The following is a 21,587-nucleotide window of genomic DNA, read 5'->3' on the forward strand; positions in this document are numbered from 1 at the left end:
CCTCAGAGGAAAGGGAAAATATTGAAGTGTTTTGAGCAGATAAATAACAGGATCAGATTTGCATTTTGAAATGATCACCAAGAATGGTCCTTTTAAGTTAAATACCTATGTTGAAAATCTTGTTTACATTGTAAATTTGCCAAAGATTGTCCAAAGTAATTTGGATCTGCCTCATATTTTTTAATAAATACACACACACATACACACATATATATACATGTACATTTTAACTTTGTGAGATCAGAATTAATGGTGTTTTGCTGTGTCTCTTTTCATTGACATCTCAGTGGGTGTTTCGTTTTGGAATGTAAGAACTAGAGCAGAATATAAAAATCATTTTCCTTCAGTTTGTTTTTATTCACAGATGTTAAAACCCTTTTTTTCCACTGGAAAGGGTGACTTTGCTGGAAAATCATTTAAAGTTTTTTCCAGTCGAGTCAATAAGCTCCTCAGCACCAGATGAACAAGGGGCAGAAACCACTGTGCAGCCTTAGTGAGATTGTATTCCTTCACTGTTCAGCGTGAGCCAGGCTTTGTAGAAACGGAACATGGTCCAGGCAAGAATGCAGGTTTCATGCATGGTCACACTGAAGGTGCAAGGCTGTGCATGGAAGATACAAATGGAGTAGAGAAGATGTTTGAGCAGATTGAAATCAAATCAGAAACAGCTTTGCAAGTGTTTAGAGTATTGAATCAACACTAGAATTAGAGGGAAGTCAGCTATTTGCTTGGGAGGAGAAAAGGAGAGTCAGACGGTTGCCCTTTCCACCGAAGTTGGTGTCTGCTTCTCTCTCTGCCTCGTATTCCTCTTGTGTATCTGGACCAAGGTTTGGAGGCTTGCAGGAGTTTAACTTAATCGTCCTGAATATTATCCTTAGCCGAAGTGTTTTTTCTACTGCTGAGAGTTAGGAACATGGTAAGATAAGTTGGCTTTCTTATTCAAGGAATCTCCTTTCCCCAGGGTTACTTTTAAGCTGAAGTATCCTGGGCCACCACTGCTAATTTTGGACCCTCCCTTGTTTTCAGCGGTGGACATTTAGATTCTTAGTAAATCCTTTTCTCTTCTCTTCCTCCCCCTAGTCCAAACAGGAAATATTCCTTAAAAGTAGACCATATAGAAAAGCATGCGACATGGCCAGTGACTTTCAGCCAGTGTTGTTAACATGTTTTCCAGCTTACTCAGAATGTGACACTGGACAATGTCCTATTCCACTTCCCCATGCCCGGGTGAAAGGAAGACACCACTGATTTACTGTAATAACTTTACCAAAATAAAAATGTCCCTGGAGGAGTCAACGTCGTTTCTCAATGAGGAGAGCAGGATGGAAAAATTAGTTCTTGCCTATGGAGGGTGCTTAGTAAATACGCACTGAGTGTATTTGACTGAAAAAGAAGAGAAACAGCCCAATAGTTGGGAGCTGCCAACTGCATTATGCAACCCAAACCACAGATTGGTGCAAGAAGGATGGAACTGTCATTTTACCTCTATGAAACATCCCTCCTCCAGAGATTAAATGTAGCCATTTGTATGATTAGGGAGATTATTTTTACTAGTGACCTTTCGTTTTTGGTTATAAATGTTACCTATTAATTATAGGAAACGTGGGAGGTATTTTGAAAGGCCCCAAAATAAAAATTACCTTTATCCTCATCACCCAGAGAATGTTGATATACTTACTGTCTGTATGTTTTAAGATTGGTTTGCACGCGTTTTTTATTGTAAAAAAGTGCATGAAATGTGATTGTACAGCTTAACAAATTATCATTTAGCAAACACATAACCACCACCAAGGTTAAGAAGTACAATTCTATGGGTGCCTGGGTGGCTCAGTCAGGTAAGCATCCAACTTTGGCTCAGATCATGATCTTGTGTCATGAGATTGAACCCCACGTGGGCTCTGTGCTGACAGCTCAATCTGGAGCCTGCTTCAGATTCTGTGTCTCCCTCTCTTTCTGCCCCTCTCCCACTCGTGCTCTGTCTCTCAAAAATGAATAAACGTTAAAAAAATTAAAAAAAAAAAGAAGTACAATCCTGCCAAGACCCCAGAGTTGTCTGCATCTCTTGCTTTCTCTTTCCCTCTCCCCACAGCAAAAGGAACCACTAATTGGATGTTTACAGTAATCATCTCCATGTTTTTATTGATATTTTTATCTCTTAAATGCAGAGTCTTGCTATGTCCAGTAGCTGTGTTCAAATAAAGTCAATACAAACACTGAGTTAGCAAATACTGAACCACTGGGGATACTGCTAGTTGGGGAAGTACAGGGTTAGGTTCCTCTGAGTCTGTAGTTACCATATTTTTGTAAACTAATTAGTACACCTTATTACTATTATTGTTGATTGATTACCATTGAATTCATGACCAACAGCACTGTAAATCATGCCTAAACAAAGCTTATTAAATACATGTTTTCTCCATAAGGCACATCTTCTTGCCCTTAGAAACTCTGGAGGACTGAAACAAGAAGGCCAGACCATCCCTTCCTTCCACCTCAGATGGCGTTGTGCCAATTAGATGCTTCAGAGTGACCCAAGTCTTTGGTTGCTTTGCATGTGTCCACAAGCGACCATGAAAAAACCATGAATATTGATTCTGAGGTTACAAATACATTTTAGCAAGTAAGTGAATTCACAAACACAGAATCTACAAGTAATGATCAACTGTATGCATCCATAAAATATAATATTTTGTTTTATTAAGCTGGCTTCCTTTGTTCAGTGGTTTTAAGAGTCCCTGCTTTATTAAAATTAGTCATTATTTATTTTCATTATAGTAGAGTTTACCATTGTATTAACATACTAAAATTATTTCTCCATTCTTCTTTTACTGAACTTCTGGGTTTCCTGTTTTTGCTTTTATAAATAATTTGCTGTATACATTTGTATGTATCTCTTCTGAGACACATGTATGCACCATGCTTGAGAGTGTATGTCTGGGAATGGAACTGCTGAATCATAGAGAATGATATCTTCACCTTTGCCAGATGAAGTCAAACTGTCCAAAGTTGGTGTAGCAATTGACATCCCTCCTCCAGCAAAGTAGTGGAGTTCTGACATTGCACATCTTGCAAACACTTGGCATTTTCAGCATTTTGATGTTAGCTGTTTAGTCATTCTGGTATTTGCGCAGAATTACTTCATTATGGTTTTAATCTACATTTCCTGTACTACAGCAAGGTTAAGCACTTACTTGTTCTTTTGCATTTTCTCTTCTTAAGTCCCTGTTCAAGTTGCTTGCCCATCTCCTACTTGGTTGTCTTTTTCCTTCTGATCATTAGGAGTTCTTTGTATAGTCTGGTTATGAGTGCTCTGTTTATATATTGTAGGCTGTCTTTTTACTCTCTTTTAATGTTGTCTTTTGATAAGTAAAATTTATTAATTTTAATGTAGTCAGATATATATGTGTTTTCCTTAAGATTAGTGCTTTTTATTCCCTGTTGGATAACGTTCCAACCTCACATTCCCAGTTATTCCTTTATTGTTTGCCTTGAGCATTCAGATCTATAATCTGCTAGAAATCATTTATTTGTTAGGTATGATATGAAGGAGAAGTTAAGTGTTACTTTTTCCATATGGATACCCATTTAAACCAACATCATTTAATGACGAGTGCTTTCCACTAATACAAAATAATACAGACTCATGATAAAAAAAAAATTAAAACACTGTAAATAAAATAAAAAAGTGAATGTCAAATCCATGCCTGTGTACCTAGTTTCCCATTCTCAATCCCCTGAGGTAAAGTTTCTTGCTTGCAGATTTCTTTTAAGAAGAGTGTTTGAACCTCCCTAGCATTAGAATGGTGGCCGTAAGTTATGCCTCAGGACAGTAGAAGATTGAATCTGGCAGTACTGTTGGTTTCCTTCCCTTTTTAAAAGAATACATTTGCTTTGGGAATGTCTTCATTATATAGAGAATGACAATTGTATGCACTCAATTTAAGATAGTCTGGAGGTTTGGATATTTCTTGACAACTATTTAAATCTTTTGAAACAGCACATGTTACCATATACTGTACGTTCTTGGTAGTGCCCCCAAATGCTTCAACCTACTTTTACAAATAACTTCATAAGTTGTGACCTTTTTTCTAGTTGAAAGAGAGTAAATTATAAGAACCAATTTTTATGCACCTGAAATGTGGTATCGAAAAAGCCTATAGGGCTGCACTCAGGTTTAACAGAAAAGAATGCTATGCTCATCCAGTATTGTATACCATAGAGCACCGTGAAGACATTTGGTGCTTTTAACTGTCCTTGCTCATCCTGTCCCTTGAGATTTTTTTTCTGTCCTTTGAGCAATTGAACTGGGACCTTTGTCCAGACATCTTTACTTCCAATCCAGAGTTTTCCCATCTGCCTCATATTTCTGTATTATTCTACATGAAACATTTCAAATTATTGACTTGGAGAACCTTCAGGATGACCGATACCCTATCCTAAGATCATGAATTTTGTTTAAATCATGGAATTATTTGCCATTCCACCACACTCCATCTGAGTTTAAAATCTGCTTGAAATGTATACTTCAGAAATGTTTTTGAAAGCCAATAAACAGAACCACTATACTGTAGATAAGATGAACTATTTTAAAAGCAAATTATTTAAGAACTATTTTAAAAGTAATTGCCTATAATTTCTAAGGCCTTAAGGGAATTGCACCATTTTGTCTCATTTAAAATAAGAATCAGGACTCTGTCATTGCCGGAACAAAGATGTACATTAAAATGTATTAGCTGAGGGCAAGAATCTGTAAACACTAGGCATGCTGGTAAAAGTCAAAAGAATACAGAATGGTGCGACTCCGGGGCATGTGGCATTTTCCTCTTGTTAGGTTGTGAAGCACATACTGAAAAAATTCGGGACGTTGGGACATATGTAGGATTTCTGTGTTGTAAAAGCTTCAGCAGACGCAAAAGAATATGTAGTCAATTTTTTACAAATGAAAATCATTTTTGTGTCACTTGCTGTAATTCACTATCCAGTTTCTCAGTATTCCTTTTGGCCCTCTCTTCTTGACTAACATTTGATTTCCCTTCTTTTTTTTTTTCTTTCTTTTTTTTTTTTTTTTTATGGTGCCTTAAATCAAGACATAAGGGAATATTTTCCAAGGAAGAAGAACTCAATGATTTGGGATTAGATTAAATAGGATTTTACAGGTTTCCATGGAATTTTCTCTTCTCATTATAGGAGGAAGAGGGGGAGAGGGGAAGACAAGGAGTCCCCCTTGGATTTAATAGAACCTTCCTATTCTAGACCTAACTGGGAAGGGAGTGGTGATGGCATATGAAAGTCAGCCCTGGGCCAGTGATCTCACGGACCTCACCCAGGCCCGAGATCCTTGACTGGGAACCAGGGCTGTAGATCACAATCCAGTGCCTGGCAGAGAGGAGCAAATGCCATTGTTTTGACTTCTTCATAGTACACCTGGCAGAAGACTGTCTGGATACTCTTGTGTACGTCTAGTCCTGTCTTAGAGAGTTCTGGGACAGGCTGACCGTCCACCACTCCCAGTGTTTCTACGATGAGCCACACCATGTGACCAGGGCTCTAACTCCTCAGGTTTCACTTCTCTATCTGCCTGTGTCCTTCCCTACACTGCCTTCTTGGCAGAATGCCCTTTGGAAAGTTAAACATTGCTTCCAGATGGAACAAGAGGAGGGAATTGTATTCATTTTTAAGGTCCCTGGAAATACTAGGAAAGAAGAGAGCCCAAGGTAACCTTTTCCAAATGGGGGGGGGGGGGAAGGCTATCTAATTTTTTTTAATGATGATGCTCCATGTTGGTGGGGCAATGGTGAGAGGGAAGGGGCATCCCCCCCCATGCACTATTGGTGGGAATGCAATTCAGCAGAACTCTTCTCCAAAGCTATTTGCTAGTTTGTATCAGCACCCTTAAAAAAAGACTTCTAGCCTTTGACCCACTAATTTAACTTCCAAGAATTTATGCTAAGGAAACAAATACAGTCAATGATCCTCAACAAGGATGTAAATTGCACTACTATTTATAATAGCTACAGGGGGATAATGATCTGAATATACACAATAAGGAAAGGTTGCATAAATCAGGGTATACCATACAAGAGAATAGTCTGTAGCCATTTTAAGAATATGATAGCAAAGGCTATTTAATGACATTCGAAAATGTTTTATTAAGTGAAAAAACAACAACAGGCTACTATGTGTGTAGTAGTATTCCCCCCCCCCCAAAATAAGGAGATATGCCAAGATAGTAACAGTGACTGTTAGTGGTACAAATTACGATTTTATTGCTTTTTCTTGCTCTTTGGTGTTGGCCAGTTTTCTACAAGGCCATCTGTGATTTTGAGTATCAGAATTTTAAAAAGATCATTTTCTTCTGAATGGTCAGCTTACTGCTCTTCTTGTACTGGTTCGGGTTTTAATAGCCATAGAGTAGAGACCCGACTGGGTCTGCCACATCCATAATGACATTGGGAGCAGCCCTGTCCATAGTCACTAGGCAAGCATGCCCTGGCTAGTACACCAGAGGTTCCATCATTCAAGTGAGTCACCACTGGAGGGTGTCAAGCTGATGATAATGCCACACAGTGGACTTGAACTACCTGCCACAACCCAACATGCTGCCAGGCCTTTGAGCCTTATCTTCCTAATCTGTTCTTTCTTCACTGTCCAGTGAGTGTCAACAGGACTTACTGGGACTCTGTCACTCCTTTTGAGGACACCGTGGACCAGCTAACTAAAGCCGATGCAAGCCTTCCAGTTGAATCCAAACTAGACCAGCAAATGTTCCTTCCAAGCTAAAGTTTCAGCTCTTGTCATTGCTACAGTTGGGCGTTAATGGAGGGAACCCCAGGAGTGAAAAATGTGCAGATACTCCCAGCTTGACTGTGAGGGTAATAGAGAGGACTTAGGGACTCACCTGCTAAGATTGTAGTTGTAAAATTATTTTCTCCTATCCTAATGTCAGTAATTTGTTATTTTTGGCCTCAGTGGGAAAAGTGAGAATTTGATAGAAGCTTCAGAGCCAATAGCAAAACTGACCATTTGTTGTTTGTGTGTTTTGTTTAGGTTTTTTAGGGGTGAGATTTTTTGCCTGCTGTTGTCATTTTTCAGTAAATGTAGCCAGACACTTGTGTAGTGAAAGCGGTATGTACGATTATGCAGAAAATCTTGGCCATTATCATTATCTCTGGGCATCGTATTTCGCATGTATATGTTCTCTGAGATGTCTCACAACTAAAATATGTGCTGTCTGCTTCTTGGAGGAATACTTATATATTATTGATATTCTTTTGCTATAGGCATCCATCATTATATAAATTTTTTTAATGTTTATTTTTGAGAAAGAGAGACAGAGTGAGTGGGGGAGGGGCAGAGAGAGAGGGAGACACAGAATCCAAAACAGGTTCCAGGCTCTGAGGGGTCAGCCCAGAGACTGATGCGGGGCTCGAACTCACAAACCGCAAGATCATGACCTGAGTCAAAGTTGGATGCTTAGCTGACTGAGCCACTCAGGCACCCCGGCATCCATCATTCTATATATATACATAAATAAATGTTCTATACCATTGTTGAGATCATGAGTTTTATTGACATGATTCTGAAACACAAATAAGCAAACAGCATAATTCTATCAGTAGTTTCAAAAATCAGAGTACTATGGAGTGTGCATTCTATTGTTATGCTAAAATACAATAGTCATAGATTTTAAATTGTGGTCATTTTATAGCAAATAAATACATGTTGTTGCTATGAGTAAAACAGAAGCAAACAAATGAAATTCTGTTAGCTGTAAAAATGGTAGTCTGTACTATAGTAATTGACAGGGGGATTGAAGAGTAAGTTCTTGTAATGGTTTCAAACACCCTGCATTCCAGCCACACCCCCAGATAATTTCAGCCATGTACTACTGGCCAAGAACCACTTGGATATGCAAGGATGTGAAAAAACATTCAGAACCCACATTGTGTTCATAGAGTATGTCCCTAACGATGCCTTTAGCCAAAGGCATAATTCTTGTACAAATGAGATAGGAAGCTGGAGGTGTTTCCTCCATATAAAAGCCACTGAAAACAAAAAAGAAAACAAACAAAAAAGTCTTAAGAACTTTTTAATTGTCCTGTGCTGACCACTAACCAGAGAACAGATGAGTGCAGGCCTCTGGGCCTGGGCTGCTTGCTCTCTTGAACCTGGAAATTGTTCCTGGTCAGAGCTCGGGTTCCTGGGTTTGGTTGCAGTTCAGAAGTCATGGCCAGGCCTTGCCTACTAGGTCATTACCGAGGGAGGAGTGTTGTGGGGAGAGGCCTGAGAAGGCAAGGCCTTGCTTATTTACCAGCTGTAACTATAGAAGAAAGTGAGGACTAGACAGTCAAAAGGAGGCCACACTTTTTCCCAGGACTCAAGACAGAGTGAAGTGGGAACAGGTATTAAACTGACAAGATAGTAACTTATCCCTCAGCTGACAAATCTTACTGTGTTATAGTAGAGTTGTTTTTAAGCCTATCCCATCTTGTCAAATACATCGTGAACTCTTGAAGTTAAGGACCTTGGCAGGTGCTAAGTTGTATTCCATTTGTTGTATTTGATTGTGCTGTGTGCTCAGTAACTTGTTTTTGCCGGATTAATTGAGAAAAAGAGAAACAAGCCATACTCTTCAAATTTAATCTCTTGCATTATATGAATTCCATCTGCTATGTGAATCCACCGAAGAGAAGACTGGAGGCAGAATTGGGGAATTTACAATGTGTTGAGTCTTATTGAATCTGTTGCTCCATTTCCATTTTCCTTTGCAAATGTGGCAGGCATCTAAAGGAAACTCATAAATCAGTGGTTAAGAAGGCTTCTAGTGCTATGGCTGGGTCTATAAAGAAGCTTGGCATAGCATAAAGGAACATAGTAAGTCCTGCTACCCCAGAGGCTGTACACTGTGGTGGCCAGAACCCAGGGCTTAAAGCCAGGGGATTGGGGTCTGAACCTCAGCCCTGTCACTTACAGGCAAGCCTCAAATTGGCCCAAGTTTCCACATCTGTAAAATAGGAATTGTATTGTGCCTCTTGGCTTGTTGAGTAAGTTAAATGAGATTTATTAATGTACTCACTCAGTAATTATTTCTTGAATACTCACAGGCACTATTTTAGGCATTGGAGGTAGAACAGTAAATAAAATGGACAAAAATCCCTGCCCTTGGGGAATTTATATTCTAGAAATATAATGCATATCATGGCATCAAATAAATGTTTCATTCAAAGAGTCTGTGGATTTCTGGTGAGCTCATGTGATGAATTTTTACTGTGTATTTCCATGAGAATGTATGTTGCAACCCTAGGCACTTAGGACCATTATTGGGCCACATGCCTAAATTGAGAATGGCCCATTAAGTAGGACATTTATGCATTCTTGCTAAATCCCACTATGTTTAGAAAGTCTGTTCCAGTGGAATTGGATTGCTGTCATTTTCACCTCTCTGAAGTGCTTGGACCGAACATTCCAGCAGTTGGCTGAGGCTCATTACTGCAGGTGGTGTTGTGGCTGGGTGATCTCCACATTGTTTTCTCAGTCATTGGTCTTTGCGCTCTCTGTGACTTAATGCGATTTTACAGAGTTGCTAAAGCTGTGTGTTTGTTTGTTTGTTTGTGTAATTTGTGGAAATAAGTCAAAGGGCTAGCTAGCATGACCAGTTAAAATCCACAAGCTGTATTTTAGTAGTTTTAATATTTCCTCTCCAAGCTTTTGATCAGCTGCCCATCAAAGAACAAAATGACAGATTGAAGGTTTCAGTTCCTTAGGTTTTCATTGCCTTCCTTCTGGGGCTTTTTCTTAGAGCATCAAAATTCCCAAAATCCATGAAAAGAGAGAGCACGCCTGGAAAGCAAACCCCAGGGGGACTGCAGAGCCGCCTAAAATCACATGTCCTCTCCTGAGAGGTGTGTGTCCAGACCCGTCTTCCATGTGCTATCGTTTTTCTGATGCAGTGGATTTCCAAGTCTCCGGTGGCACACAGCCCATTTAGTTAAAAAATGTAAACAGGAAATTGTTTCCTGGCTGAATGGCCCGTGTGGCCCAGAAAAATGGTCATTTTTGCTGAGACACAACTTTAGAACCACTCACATAGCAGTGGAGGCTGAAGGCCTCTGAGAAGCTTGCCCCGTCCCAGACAGGCTGGTGCTAGGGTCTGAGTGGGAGCTCATGTACGTGGGCCCAGGGCGTCTTCCACCAGGGGGCAAGGGCACAGTGGACACCACTGAAGATGCTCCTGTGACCTAGAAAGAATTTCTGCAGGTCAGAGAGACACAGTAATGCTCCAAGGAACGGCAGAAGAGCCGCTGCTTGGAAGATGCAGAGGTCTGGAGACCTGTGACTTGGCGCTGATGACACAGCCTGGGCTTCGGTGCCCCTCTTCTGCTCCAGCTCCCCATCATTTGGCCTGCCATGAACCTCGTGCTCCCATTGTGGTTTCCCTGTGTGCTGACAAGTTTTCTGGTTGTTCTGTCTTGCAGCCCCCCGAATCCAAGCCCAACTTCACCCCTCTCGCCATCTTGGCCCATGTTCTCGGCGCCATCCAGCCCTATGCCCACCTCATCCACGTCCAGCGACTCATCCCCCATCAGGTCTGTTGCAGGGTTTGTTTGGTTTTCTGTTGCTGCCGTTGTTCTCTCATTGGCTTGGTCCTCTCTTCATGCAGTGTTCAGCCTCCTCGTCAACTTTGTTCCCCGCCATCCAAACCTGCACTTGCTTTTTGACAGGCCAGAAGAAGCGGTTCGTGAAGACTCCAGGTAAAATCACGGATGATGACCAATCCATTCCTGTTTATCCAAAGCTGGTCAGGGACAGTGGTGGGGGGGGACTAGCCTCTACCCTCCTCTGATTCCAGCCTAAGAGACTGAAGCTGGGAGGGACCATGTGCATGAACCAGCATGGCATTTTCCACGCCTTTCTGAACCCTTCCTCCAGTTTCTGAATTAATCCGTGATGCCTGGAGTTTGGGGAAAGAGTGCCTCCTCAACGGCCTCCTGTTTGGATGGTTCTCAGAATCATGGGCTCTCTGTGCTTTGGTATAAGATAATATCAGAGGGAACAGTGCTGAGACACTTACTGGCCTTTTCTTCCCTTATGTTTATCGGGTAGCATAAGGCAACTTTTATTTGTGGGGTTGGACCATTGGCCATGAGCAGTGACACCTAGCTGCTGAGACCAGAGAAGTGGGAGAGAGACACAGGTAACACAGAGTAAAGGATGGAGATAGGAAGTGATTGCTCTTTAAATCGTCGAGGGCTGCCTCTTGCCCTCTGCATGCTCCCAGCCTGCTCGGATCTCCATGCCTCATGGACCCTTAGTGTTCATGGGAAGAGGCAATACCTCTTTCTGAGGCTTGATCTAGTTCCTCTTCCCTGGTTTGAGAATATCCAGACTTCATTCTTTATACTTCTGTAGAGAAAAGAAGCTATTTAAATCCAGGAAAAGAATCAGTGAATAAAGATCCTGTAGGATCTCTCTGATATGTAGATCCTAAGCCTATATCTCTCTCAAACTTAGTCTCTGGTTGCAGACAACCAAAATGTAGAGCCTACTTACATAGCGTCATAAGCATTTGGAGCCTTGGCAGTATTTTCTTGTCCATCTTTTTTCTCATATCTGTTTTTTTCCTGGAGGGGTGGGTCCAGCAGAGAGGCTTGAACAATTGACAACACTTAGCCTCACTTTAAAAATAAAAAGAAAACCCATGCTATTTATATATACAGATGTATATATTTATTTTCCTCCATGTACTTGCCAATCTATTATTTCATGCTATCCCCATCTGAGGATGGGAGGAGAAATGGCCTGAAACCTCTTACAGAGAAAGAAAACTAAGGCACAGGGAGGTGACTACGTAGTCACATGACTGGATGAGCACCCATCCAGAGGACTTCTTGTCCTCAACCCAGCACTCTTTCCTCCAAACATACGGGTGCCCCCAAACCTAAGGTTCCATGCGACTCCCAGCCCCGGAGCCTGGCCTGCTGTTCTTGGTTTTCTATCTAGCTTTGCACTGGAAGGTGGGAAGGATAGCTTTTCCATATACTCTTTTACCCTCATCCTGGGAATAAGGTTAAAATTCAGATCATATTTTCCTGAAACTTAAGTTATTTCCTCATTATTTCTTAGACATATTCTGGGCACTTGGGGAGACGTTAACTTTCTAGGACACGAGATATGGCATGGATCTAACCTTTCTGGTTAGATGCCTGATTGCTCCATGAAGACCTGAACCAGAGCAAACTACAGAGACCTGGGGCAGTCACCTTCCAATATCCCTCCCTACTTATAGGATAGGCCCAGTCACTAGGAGAATATGCTTCCTTCGTTTTGATCAAAGGGGAGTAAAACCTTGAAAACATTGGTCCTTTAAACAGAATGGGCTGGGGGACTCAGGATGATAGAATCATTTGGCTAAAAATGTGGGCATATTCTCTGCTTTAGGAGTGTCCACTTTTTGTGTCTCTGAGTTTCGGGAAACAGCCTGTTGCCTGTCCAATATCTGTTCCTCTGTACTCCTTGCCATCACCCAACATATTTTCCAGGTATTTTTCTTTAGCTACTCCTCTCCATCTCCCAAAGTATTTCAAGATTGGCAATAGGATCTGCTACCGTGATGTGTTTGGGGTCATGGTTATTCAGCACTGCCCACTCTGGCCACCATTAAAGTAGCACCATCTGGACAATCTTAATCCACAACACTTGAGGAAGCTGCCATTTTGAAAGAGGAAAGGCCCACTAGGGCTTGGAATTGACTGGCACTGAGCTAAGTATGTGTGCCAAGGTGAGCACTGATAGAGACCCTACGGGGAGCTAGCCCATCAGAACTAGCCAAGAGGGTTGAAATCCCCTAGTTGCCATTGCGGTATGCAGCCAAGAAATGGGGGTGTACGCCTATCATTCAGGTCCACTGGGGCCTTTCCCCCACACCCACCTCCATAGTGTGAAGCTTCAGATTTCCTTCCCTTGGTAAATAACTACTTAATTAGATGTAATAAGTGGTCCCATGAACTTCTCTTTAATGTCTCCTCTGGAAGTGGCTCCCTCTCCCCTCCACCAGGCATATAATTTGAAGCTCAGGAAGGAAAAGGCCTTTGACAGCACAGCAGAGGAAGGGTACTGGAGGCATATTCCCTTCCCACTTCCCTTTCCTGTCACCCCTACAAAATCTCTAGTGCCTAAACCATAACTTCCACTTACACAGTAGCCTCTGGCAGTTGTGCCTAAATGATCAAGCTATTGCATCCTGCCAGTCTAGCTGGTCCCACCTCCCTGTAGTGTCATCTGATGGAGAGTGGCTTGTCATTTTGCAAGGTTTGCAAGGGCATTTGAGGGAAGCTCCTCTGAGTGCTTTCCTGGCCTTGTGCCATGCTCAGAGGCGAAAATTAAAAATGAACTAGCAGAAGGTTCCAAACTTGTTCATGCCCTTGAAGGCCAGCTGAGGTCTGAAGGGCGCTGTTACAGGAGCAGCTGAACACACCTCAGGCTCTCTGTGTCCAATGTTGAGATGCACCGCAGGGAACGGGGAGCTCAAGAGCCAAAGGTGCTTGGTGGGGAGTTTTTATTTTTTTAGTTAGAGCCAAAGCCTACAAACACAACCTCCTGCCACCTGGATCTGTTTTGGTAGGAACTCTACCTAAAGCAAACTGCTGGGGCTTTTGACAGTGAATATGGCATAGGACACTGGACTGGTTGGGCTGACCAGCTTTTAAAAAGATAAGAGTTGCCCCCTGATAGAGATGCCAGATTTGGCGAATGTTTTGCAAATAAAATGAAAATACAGAATATCCAATTATGTTTGAATTATAGGTAAACAGCAAATGCTGTTTCTTATGATAAGTATGTCCCATGTACTATTTGGGACATACTTAGACTAAAAAGAGCATTTCCCACTGATCTGAAGTTGTTTTTTAACTGGGTGTCTTATCCTTTATTTGGTGGCCCTAGTCCCAGGGACAGCAGTGGGAGGACATCTCAGGAGAAAAGACCCTCTCCTAAATGGTCAGTCAACTGTTAATCTCAGAAAAAAGCAAGGCCCTTTCTTGATCTTTGTTTTTATTTTTAATGGGTTATTGCATTGTCACTTTATTCAGTTCCCAAAGCTTAACATTAGTGGAAAATTTATTCCTTTTGAATAATAATCTTCAGCACGAGACCATTCCCTCTGCTCTCTTCTGCCAGATTACCCCAGTTGGCTTCCCTGGTTTGCCCATTTTGTCCCATTCCCTTTATTTAATGAAATTAATAAGTAACCTCTATGAGAATCCCCTGGAAGAGCCTTGCCTCAGATGATCTTTCCCTCGCCTTTGATTTTCTTGCCCCCAGTCTCTGTTCTTCACCCACCTCCTGTTGCCCTGTCCTTAAGGGATAGTGACTCTGGCTAATGTCAGCCGGATTCTCCTTCCACTTCCCTGGCTCTCCTTGCCTGCCAATATGGGGTTTGGGCTGTTTTATCACTTTCTACAACCAGGCAACTCCTCCTCTCAGCTCCCACTGCCTCAAAAACAAAGACCAAAACAAACATTTTTCCCCTCCATGGAAAGTTGCACAATGGATGTTTGGCCCTTGCTGACAATATGCATACTTGGTTCACTTAGATCACAGAATATGCCCCTTGTCCCAGACTCCATTCTGACTTTAATGACAATTATCCCAGAAGAGCTGTTTTCCAGTTGAAACTAATGAATTATGATGGCTCTTCTTTCCTTCATTCCACATAGACCCACTTCATTTTCTCCCCATTTCCCAATTTTCTCCCACCTGGCTGCCATCTCTGGGCTACTAGAAGGCCAGCAAGAAGAACAGTAAACTGTGCCTAGCAACAAATTCTGGATACTCATTTATTCTGATCCTTGTGCACAGCAGACCTTTTAAGCTATCTCCTTCAGTTTTCATGGAGCCCAGACTAGAAGTTCTAGATGCCTGGTCCTAGTGTAGGTGTCCATCCATCCATGGCTCCTCTTTTCCAAAGGGAGGATGGATTTGGTGACTCAGAAGTACCAATTCCGTGATGACCCAAGACCTCTGCCTCTTCTGATGTTGTCTGGGCTTACCTGAGACCAGCCCTTCCTCAGCTAAACCTCATTTGGCCACTAGAAATCAGTGGGCCCCAGGGTGTTTGGCTCCACTGACTCCTGGAGGCTTTCTGTTAGTCAAATGTAGCTAAAGTAAATACTGTATCCCTGGAATAGTTGCTTAACCCGGAGGACCTACTTGTTCTTTTGCTATTCTGCCCCGGAGCCCCTAAATGTGCTTCTTCAGAGGTCTTAGAAGAGATTACTTTTAGCAAATAAAGAGCTAACTTTGACTGTTAAGTGTCATTTCTATTATGACCCTTGAAAAGTCCATTGATCATTTGGAACTACTGGATATCAAAGCAAAGATTGATAGGTGGTGATAGGATTTATCACTTCTTAAAATTTACTCTTCAGAACACGAATTAGGAATCCGTGGCCCTTCAGTCAAATCCAACCTACCACCTGTTTTTTCTAAGTAAAATTTTGATGGAACGCAGCCATACGAATTCATTTACACAATGTCCATGGCTGTTTTTATGACACAAGGCAAAGCTGAGTAATTGCAACAGAGACCATACAGCCCACAAAGACCAGAATATTTACTGCTAGGCCATTTACAGCATGAGTTTGCCAACCCCTGTTCTGGAACCGTGGTTCTCAGCTCTCGTGCACACTAGAGTCACTTGAAGAGCTTTTCAAAAATACTGATGACTATATTTATATCTGAAGGTTGGTATAGAATCCAGATATCTGCATTTGTTAAGAGCTTCCTGGTGACTTTGATGCACGTATATATGTCATGTTCTCTCCCCCTTCTTCCTCTCCACACTCCCCACACACGTTCACGTAACTGCTCACACACCCACCTTGTCTGTTCCCTGCCCTACCCCGGGGGTCGGGGAGTTCCACCTCTGGAATCCTGCTCCACCAGCCCAATGAGAGAAATAAGTAACATCTGGGAGAGCGAATGTCAGCCCATAGCCTAGAGCCGAAAAATGGCTTAGTTAGAATTTCTGCTTTTTGACTCACTGAGCATTGCCAATTTTCAACAAGGTCTTTTGGGAGTGTTCTCCAGAGCAAGTAGGAAGCCCTTTCCCCACCACCCTTTTCCCAAACTACTCCTGCTCCAAAAATGGGTCCCAGCCTGCACTCCCACCATTCAGGTGTCCTGACACCTAGGCAGAGTTTTAACGTGGCACAGAGGTGACCCCACAAGGCGTGTGGTTTCTCGGGGCTTACAGCTTTTCTCTGAATAATTCTCATTTTTCTCTCGTGACCTTTGCAACTCTTCCGCCTCATGTTTTGCCATCTGGCTGTCTTGTCAGGCTGTTGCCACAAGAGATAACTAGGTGGCTTGCAGGGAAGGGGAAGAAGAGAGATTAAATATCTGGGGCTTTCAGATGGTTTAAAAATACTGCTAAATAAACTCCTGTTTTCACACAGCACACCGTTCCGGAAGGCAAAAGCCTTATATGCCTGCAAAGCTGAACATGACTCAGAACTCTCGTTCACAGCAGGCACAGTCTTCGACAATGGTGAGTTTCTCATCCCTTTGCACAGATCTGGGCGGCGGCGGGGGGGGGCGGGGGGGGAAGCTAATAAATAACTGCAGTTTTCAAAGTTCCTACCTAAAAAAAAAATGACAGTCTCATTGAATGGGTAAGACTGAAAAGAAGGGTGTGTGTGTGTGTGTGTGTGTGTGTGTGTGTGTGTGTGTGTGTGTGAGAGAGAGAGAGAGAGAGAGAGAGCGAGACAGAGAGACAGAGACAGAGACAGAGAGAGACAGAGGCAGAGAGAGTATTCCCAAAATACGCGAGAAGCAGCAGGACTTGCGGAGGCATTGTCAAGAGAGGACAGTGTACTGAAGCCTTCACTTTGACGGAGGCAACCTCATGGAAGTGTTTTGGACGTTAAAAGTGGATTGTACCTGCACAGGACTCAGCCCAGCAACTTGGCAGTGACTTTGAGAGTCTGGGGGCTGTACAGAGGGTAGAAGATAACAGAGCAGAGAACAGGAGTCTTGTAAGTAGTCAGCTCAGGGCAGAGACTGAGGTACAGAATTTCTCATTGGGTTCAGTGGCATTCACCCTCCAGAGGAGGTGAGGCTCGTCTCTGAGATGGCAGGGTACCCGGGGACCTCTGTGTCAATGAGCCCTGCTGCAGCCCTGCGTGCCCTCCCCCGAACTGTTGGGAAGTGTAGAGTAAACTCTCTAAGTCACATCTCTCTGCAGACTGCCAGCTGTCCTGCTCAGGTGTCCTGGTGTGAAACTGGATTCGTGGCACCTGCACCATAGAACTGGGAACTAGTACTTACTCGATGTACCTTTTCCTGGATCTTTTTGCTTGTTTTCTTCCCTAAACCAAGAAAAAGGCAGTATTTTTTTTTTTAAGTGAGTATTGATGCCATGACTTGTCATAACCATTTACCTAAGAGAAAATCATGTTTCTGGGAAAAAGCCAGAGTCTCTGTTATTGCTGAGATTTTTGCCAGATGAACTTCTCCTTTAGGGTTCGTCTTTGTGGATGCTTGGGTGAAAGGGTGTGTTTGTTTTGCCCAAAGGAGGAGCCCAGAGCAGCTGCCTGATTTCAGGAAGTGGACATTTTCTAGGGATGCCTTCTTGACTTCAGGTGGGGTGGTGGCAAATTTCCTGAGCAAGGCTGAGTGAGTGCAGGTTGCCCAAGCACTCCCCTTCAGGGCTGAGTGCCTCACGTTGGCCTAGATCACACCTCCTGCCACCTGCCTGAGACCTAGAAATACAGGGCAGCCAAGGCCCCCACGTAGCACTGGCGAGCCTGAGCTCTAGATTCAGGCCACCAAAGCACAAGTCCTGGTTTGTGCCTCTGTGACCTGAAGCAGTGACAGCCTCTCTGTGCCTCACTTCTGTCCTACCAGGGTAACAGACGGTTGCAGGGAAGAGTGGAGTGGTGCACACACAATATATTTAGTTACTCAACACATATTAAGCATTCAACACTGTTAGTAGGATGATTGTCATCGTTTCGCCTGTCCTAGGTAAAGGGCCTGCTGTTCTGACAGTTCACAATGATGTGTTTACCTTTTTCCCTGATATGACCCAGGCCTGGCTCTTGGCTGGGCAGTAGGCACTACACCTTGATCTCTGAGTCATGGCTGTCTTTACCAGCCTCACATTCTAAGCCAGAGCAGAGATGAACTCCTGGGGACACCCTTGATGGCATTCACACACGAAGGGACTGCCCCCTCTGTGTGCCCAGCCCCTGCATTCACCGTGGCAGAGATAATAATCAGGCATGGGGGACCGACTGGGGAACAGGCCACAGAGGTCACACTTGGACCTTCTGAGCCAGTAGGGACAGGGGCAAGCTCTTAACTGTATGTGACCTCCTGGGCCCACGTCCTCCTTTATGGTTCCCCAAGCCCAAAAAGCACTGTCCTTAATTAAATCTTTGCTCCATTAACTTTCATCCGGGTGCCTTGCATACCAAAGTATACCAACAGCCATCCCAGCTGCCTGCCTGTCAGCAGCTGGAGTAATCAGGCTGACCTGAGGTGAAGCTGGTCCCCTGAAGGCTGTCCAAAGCCATGTCATTGACAAGCATGCCCGGTCCGAATAGGCCCCTAGGTAGAGTCACAGCTCAGCCATCACATGACACAGATCTCACAACAGACAAACCAGAGCAGGCCGAGTGCACAGGCTTCTGTGTCTTACTCTGTCAGCAGGGGTGGGGCTTGTGCCTGTAGAGGAGCAAGATTTGAGAGATTGCCACATTTACGGGTGAATCCAGAATTTAAAGTCTGTCCTCTAAACTCCAGTTCACTGCTCTTGTGGGCAAGGGACTGCCTTGTTCCTATCAGCCATTCACTGTGACTGCAGAGAGGACCCCTGATCTCAGGGGCAGAGTTGGTTTTAACTCTCAAAAGGTATGTGTATGTGTGTGCATCTTGTTTGTGACTCTTTTTCTTGAGTGCAGCCTCCTTGTGTTTTTTTTTTCAAACAACTGTATTGAGATATCCACATACCATATAATTTACCCCTTTAAAATGTGCAATTCCATGGTTTTTTAGTAGATTCAGAGTTGTGCAGCCATCACTACCATCTAATTCCAGAGTATCTTCATTGCCCCGAAAAGAAACCCTGTGCCCTTCAGCAGTCATGCTCCACATACGCCGTGACCTGCCCCTTTCAGCGCAAGGAACCCCTCATCTCCTTTCTGTCATTATTTATTTGCCTGCTCTGGATATTTCATGTAAACCGAATTATACAGCATGTGGGGTTTTTGTCAGTGGCTGCTTTCACTCAGCATAGTATTTTCAAGGCTCATCCCTGTTGTATGTAGCATGCGTCAGGACTTCCTTCCATTTCACTGCTGAGTAATCTTCTCTCCTGTGGTATAACACGTTTTATTTATCCATTTGTCAGTTGATAGCATTTCGATTGTTTCTACTCTTTGGCTCTTAGGAGTAATGCGGCTGTAAACATTTGTGTACTGATCTTTGTGAGGACCTGTGTTTGCTGTTCTCTTGTTGATAGACCTAGGTGGGGGAGGGACCCCCTAGATCGCACAGTTTAATAGCTTCAGGAGCTGCCAGAGGGATTGTACCATGTCACCTTGGCACCTGTCTCCATCTGACAACATGTGAATCCTCTGTTTAGATTGGTTTGGCTAGTGATATTTATCATGCCCGATTTTTAGAAAACACTGCATATACCCCATTATCCCCCTCCCTTTACCTGGGCATTAGGGGAGAAAAAACGGTTAGCACGTTAGGCAGAGATCACTTCCCTTGTTCTATCTCCTGCTAGTTTCTTGGTGGAGACTTCAGGTAAGAGCCATTTAAGTTGGATGTTCTGTAGCTGTCGGATTGAATCATCAGACCAATTGGAAGGAAGTTTCCTAATGACAGGCTTAGGGAGTTGTGTGTGTGTTGTCTTTCTCAGCATCAAGAAGAAGGGATGAGGAGGAAGAAGAAGGAGGGGCACCCTGAGGGGAAAGTCTGTTGTTTCATAATGATTAATCTCCAAGCCTTTGGGTTCCAGGGGCCTGTGCTGCAAATGTGAGCTGTGCTGTTCAGTCGGCTTTGGGACTTTGTGCAGTGGGGAATGGATGTGCATTACTCGGAAATAACTCCACTGTCAGCCCTTGCCAGCCTACTAGGAAATAGCATTTTTCACCAAGAGCACCTCAGTTAGTAACGAAAGAGAAAGAGAAATAACTCGTGTTCCCAAGAACATTAGTCATTTTATGGCAGTGTGATTAGCGATACCTGGAAAATGCACACGGCATTCACTAAAATTGGGTTCTTGGGACAATTTGATCAAGACTTGAGATGGGCTGGATCCATTCATTGCCAAAGTATGGGATCCAGCATGAGTGCAAGACCCACTCTGGGCTGCCCCAGGTTTCCTTCAGAGACAGAGAGCATCCTCCCAGGGGATCATGGGTTGCTCTACCAGTGGGGTTGTGGGGGAGGGTCCTCAGTGGAGTCTTTTGGACCCCCCGGCTGTGCCTACTGCCAAATCCAAACACAAGCCCAAGCCACCTCCATCTCTCACCCAGCTGTTTCCACCTGCTGCCAACACAGACTTGTCATGTCCACTCTTGCCCCCATAACCCTTCCCTACGCAGCAGCCAGAGCGATGTTTGAAAATCGCATCATGTTATTCTCCTTCACCTATCCCAGTGGCCTCCTGGTCCTCCGAGAATTGCTGATCAGCGTCTCCACGGTCTTGTTCCTGCCCCCTGGCCCTTCCCTTCCTCACTTGATACGCTGCAGCCTCGCACACTTTCCCTATGTTCTCTGCTAGGGTTAGCAAACTATGACCTGCTACTCAAATCCAGCCCACTGCCTGTTTTTGTAAATAAAGTTTTGTTGGAACATAGCTACCCATGCCTTTTTGTCTACATGTTAGCCATGGTGCTACAATTGCAGAATTGAGTAGAGATACACATTTACAGAGTGGTTCTTTGAGAAAAATTTACAGACCACTGTTCTGAAATCATAGCAGGCTTTTCCCGACCTTAGGGCCTTTGTACTTGCATTACCCACTGCCTGGCTAGCTCCTTTAGATCATTTAGGTTTTAGCTTTTTGAGCTCCTTCCCATACCCACATCCCTATCCCAGTCTCTTTCTCCTCCTTCATCACTACCTAAAATTATGTGCTTATTTACTGATACATTGCCCCTTTCCGAGAGCAGAATCTTTTCTGCTTGCTTTGTACCGTGTGCAAGGTCCTAGCTTAGTGTCTGGCACAGGGTAGGTGCTTAATAAACACTTGTTACATGAGTAAATATATTCACCTACACAGGGATCTGTGCCTCTTCCAGCCAGTGCTTCTTCCCTTAGGGACAGCCAGCCACTAGAGACCTTAGTCACATGCTTGTTCCTTTTCCACAGTGAGAAAAGGAAAAGGAGAGAGCATGAGTTGTGTATACAGGGGTGTATGGAGCATAGATGGATGAAGCTGAAAATGCTTGGCAGGAAGCACATCCACGTCAGGAGCTGCTTGTATTATTTGCTTGCTGGGCTGGAGAGCTGCCGAGCCAGCTCACTGCAGTGCTTCGTGTGTTTATGTAGCACATTGGACACTGGTGTAG

At 43.6% G+C, this 21,587-nt stretch overlaps 1 protein-coding gene across 7 annotated transcripts in view; it reads left to right on the forward strand.

Moving 5' to 3' along the window:
* The window catches only part of ARHGAP26 (Rho GTPase activating protein 26), a 427,680-nt gene that overhangs the window by 396,818 nt on the left and 9,275 nt on the right, over positions 1-21,587 (forward strand). Inside the window, exons 21-23 of one of the 7 annotated variants that reach the window (XM_019833787.3) lie at positions 10,476-10,586; positions 10,722-10,751; positions 16,455-16,546. In XM_019833787.3, coding sequence (XP_019689346.1) covers positions 10,476-10,586; positions 10,722-10,751; positions 16,455-16,546 — 233 coding nt within the window. The other 6 variants (XM_019833798.3, XM_019833799.3, XM_011282717.4 and 3 more) reach the window with 6 other exon arrangements.

The sequence above is a fragment of the Felis catus genome, chromosome A1 (genome assembly GCF_018350175.1).
Source record: "Felis catus isolate Fca126 chromosome A1, F.catus_Fca126_mat1.0, whole genome shotgun sequence".
Classification (NCBI taxonomy): domain Eukaryota; kingdom Metazoa; phylum Chordata; class Mammalia; order Carnivora; family Felidae; genus Felis; species Felis catus.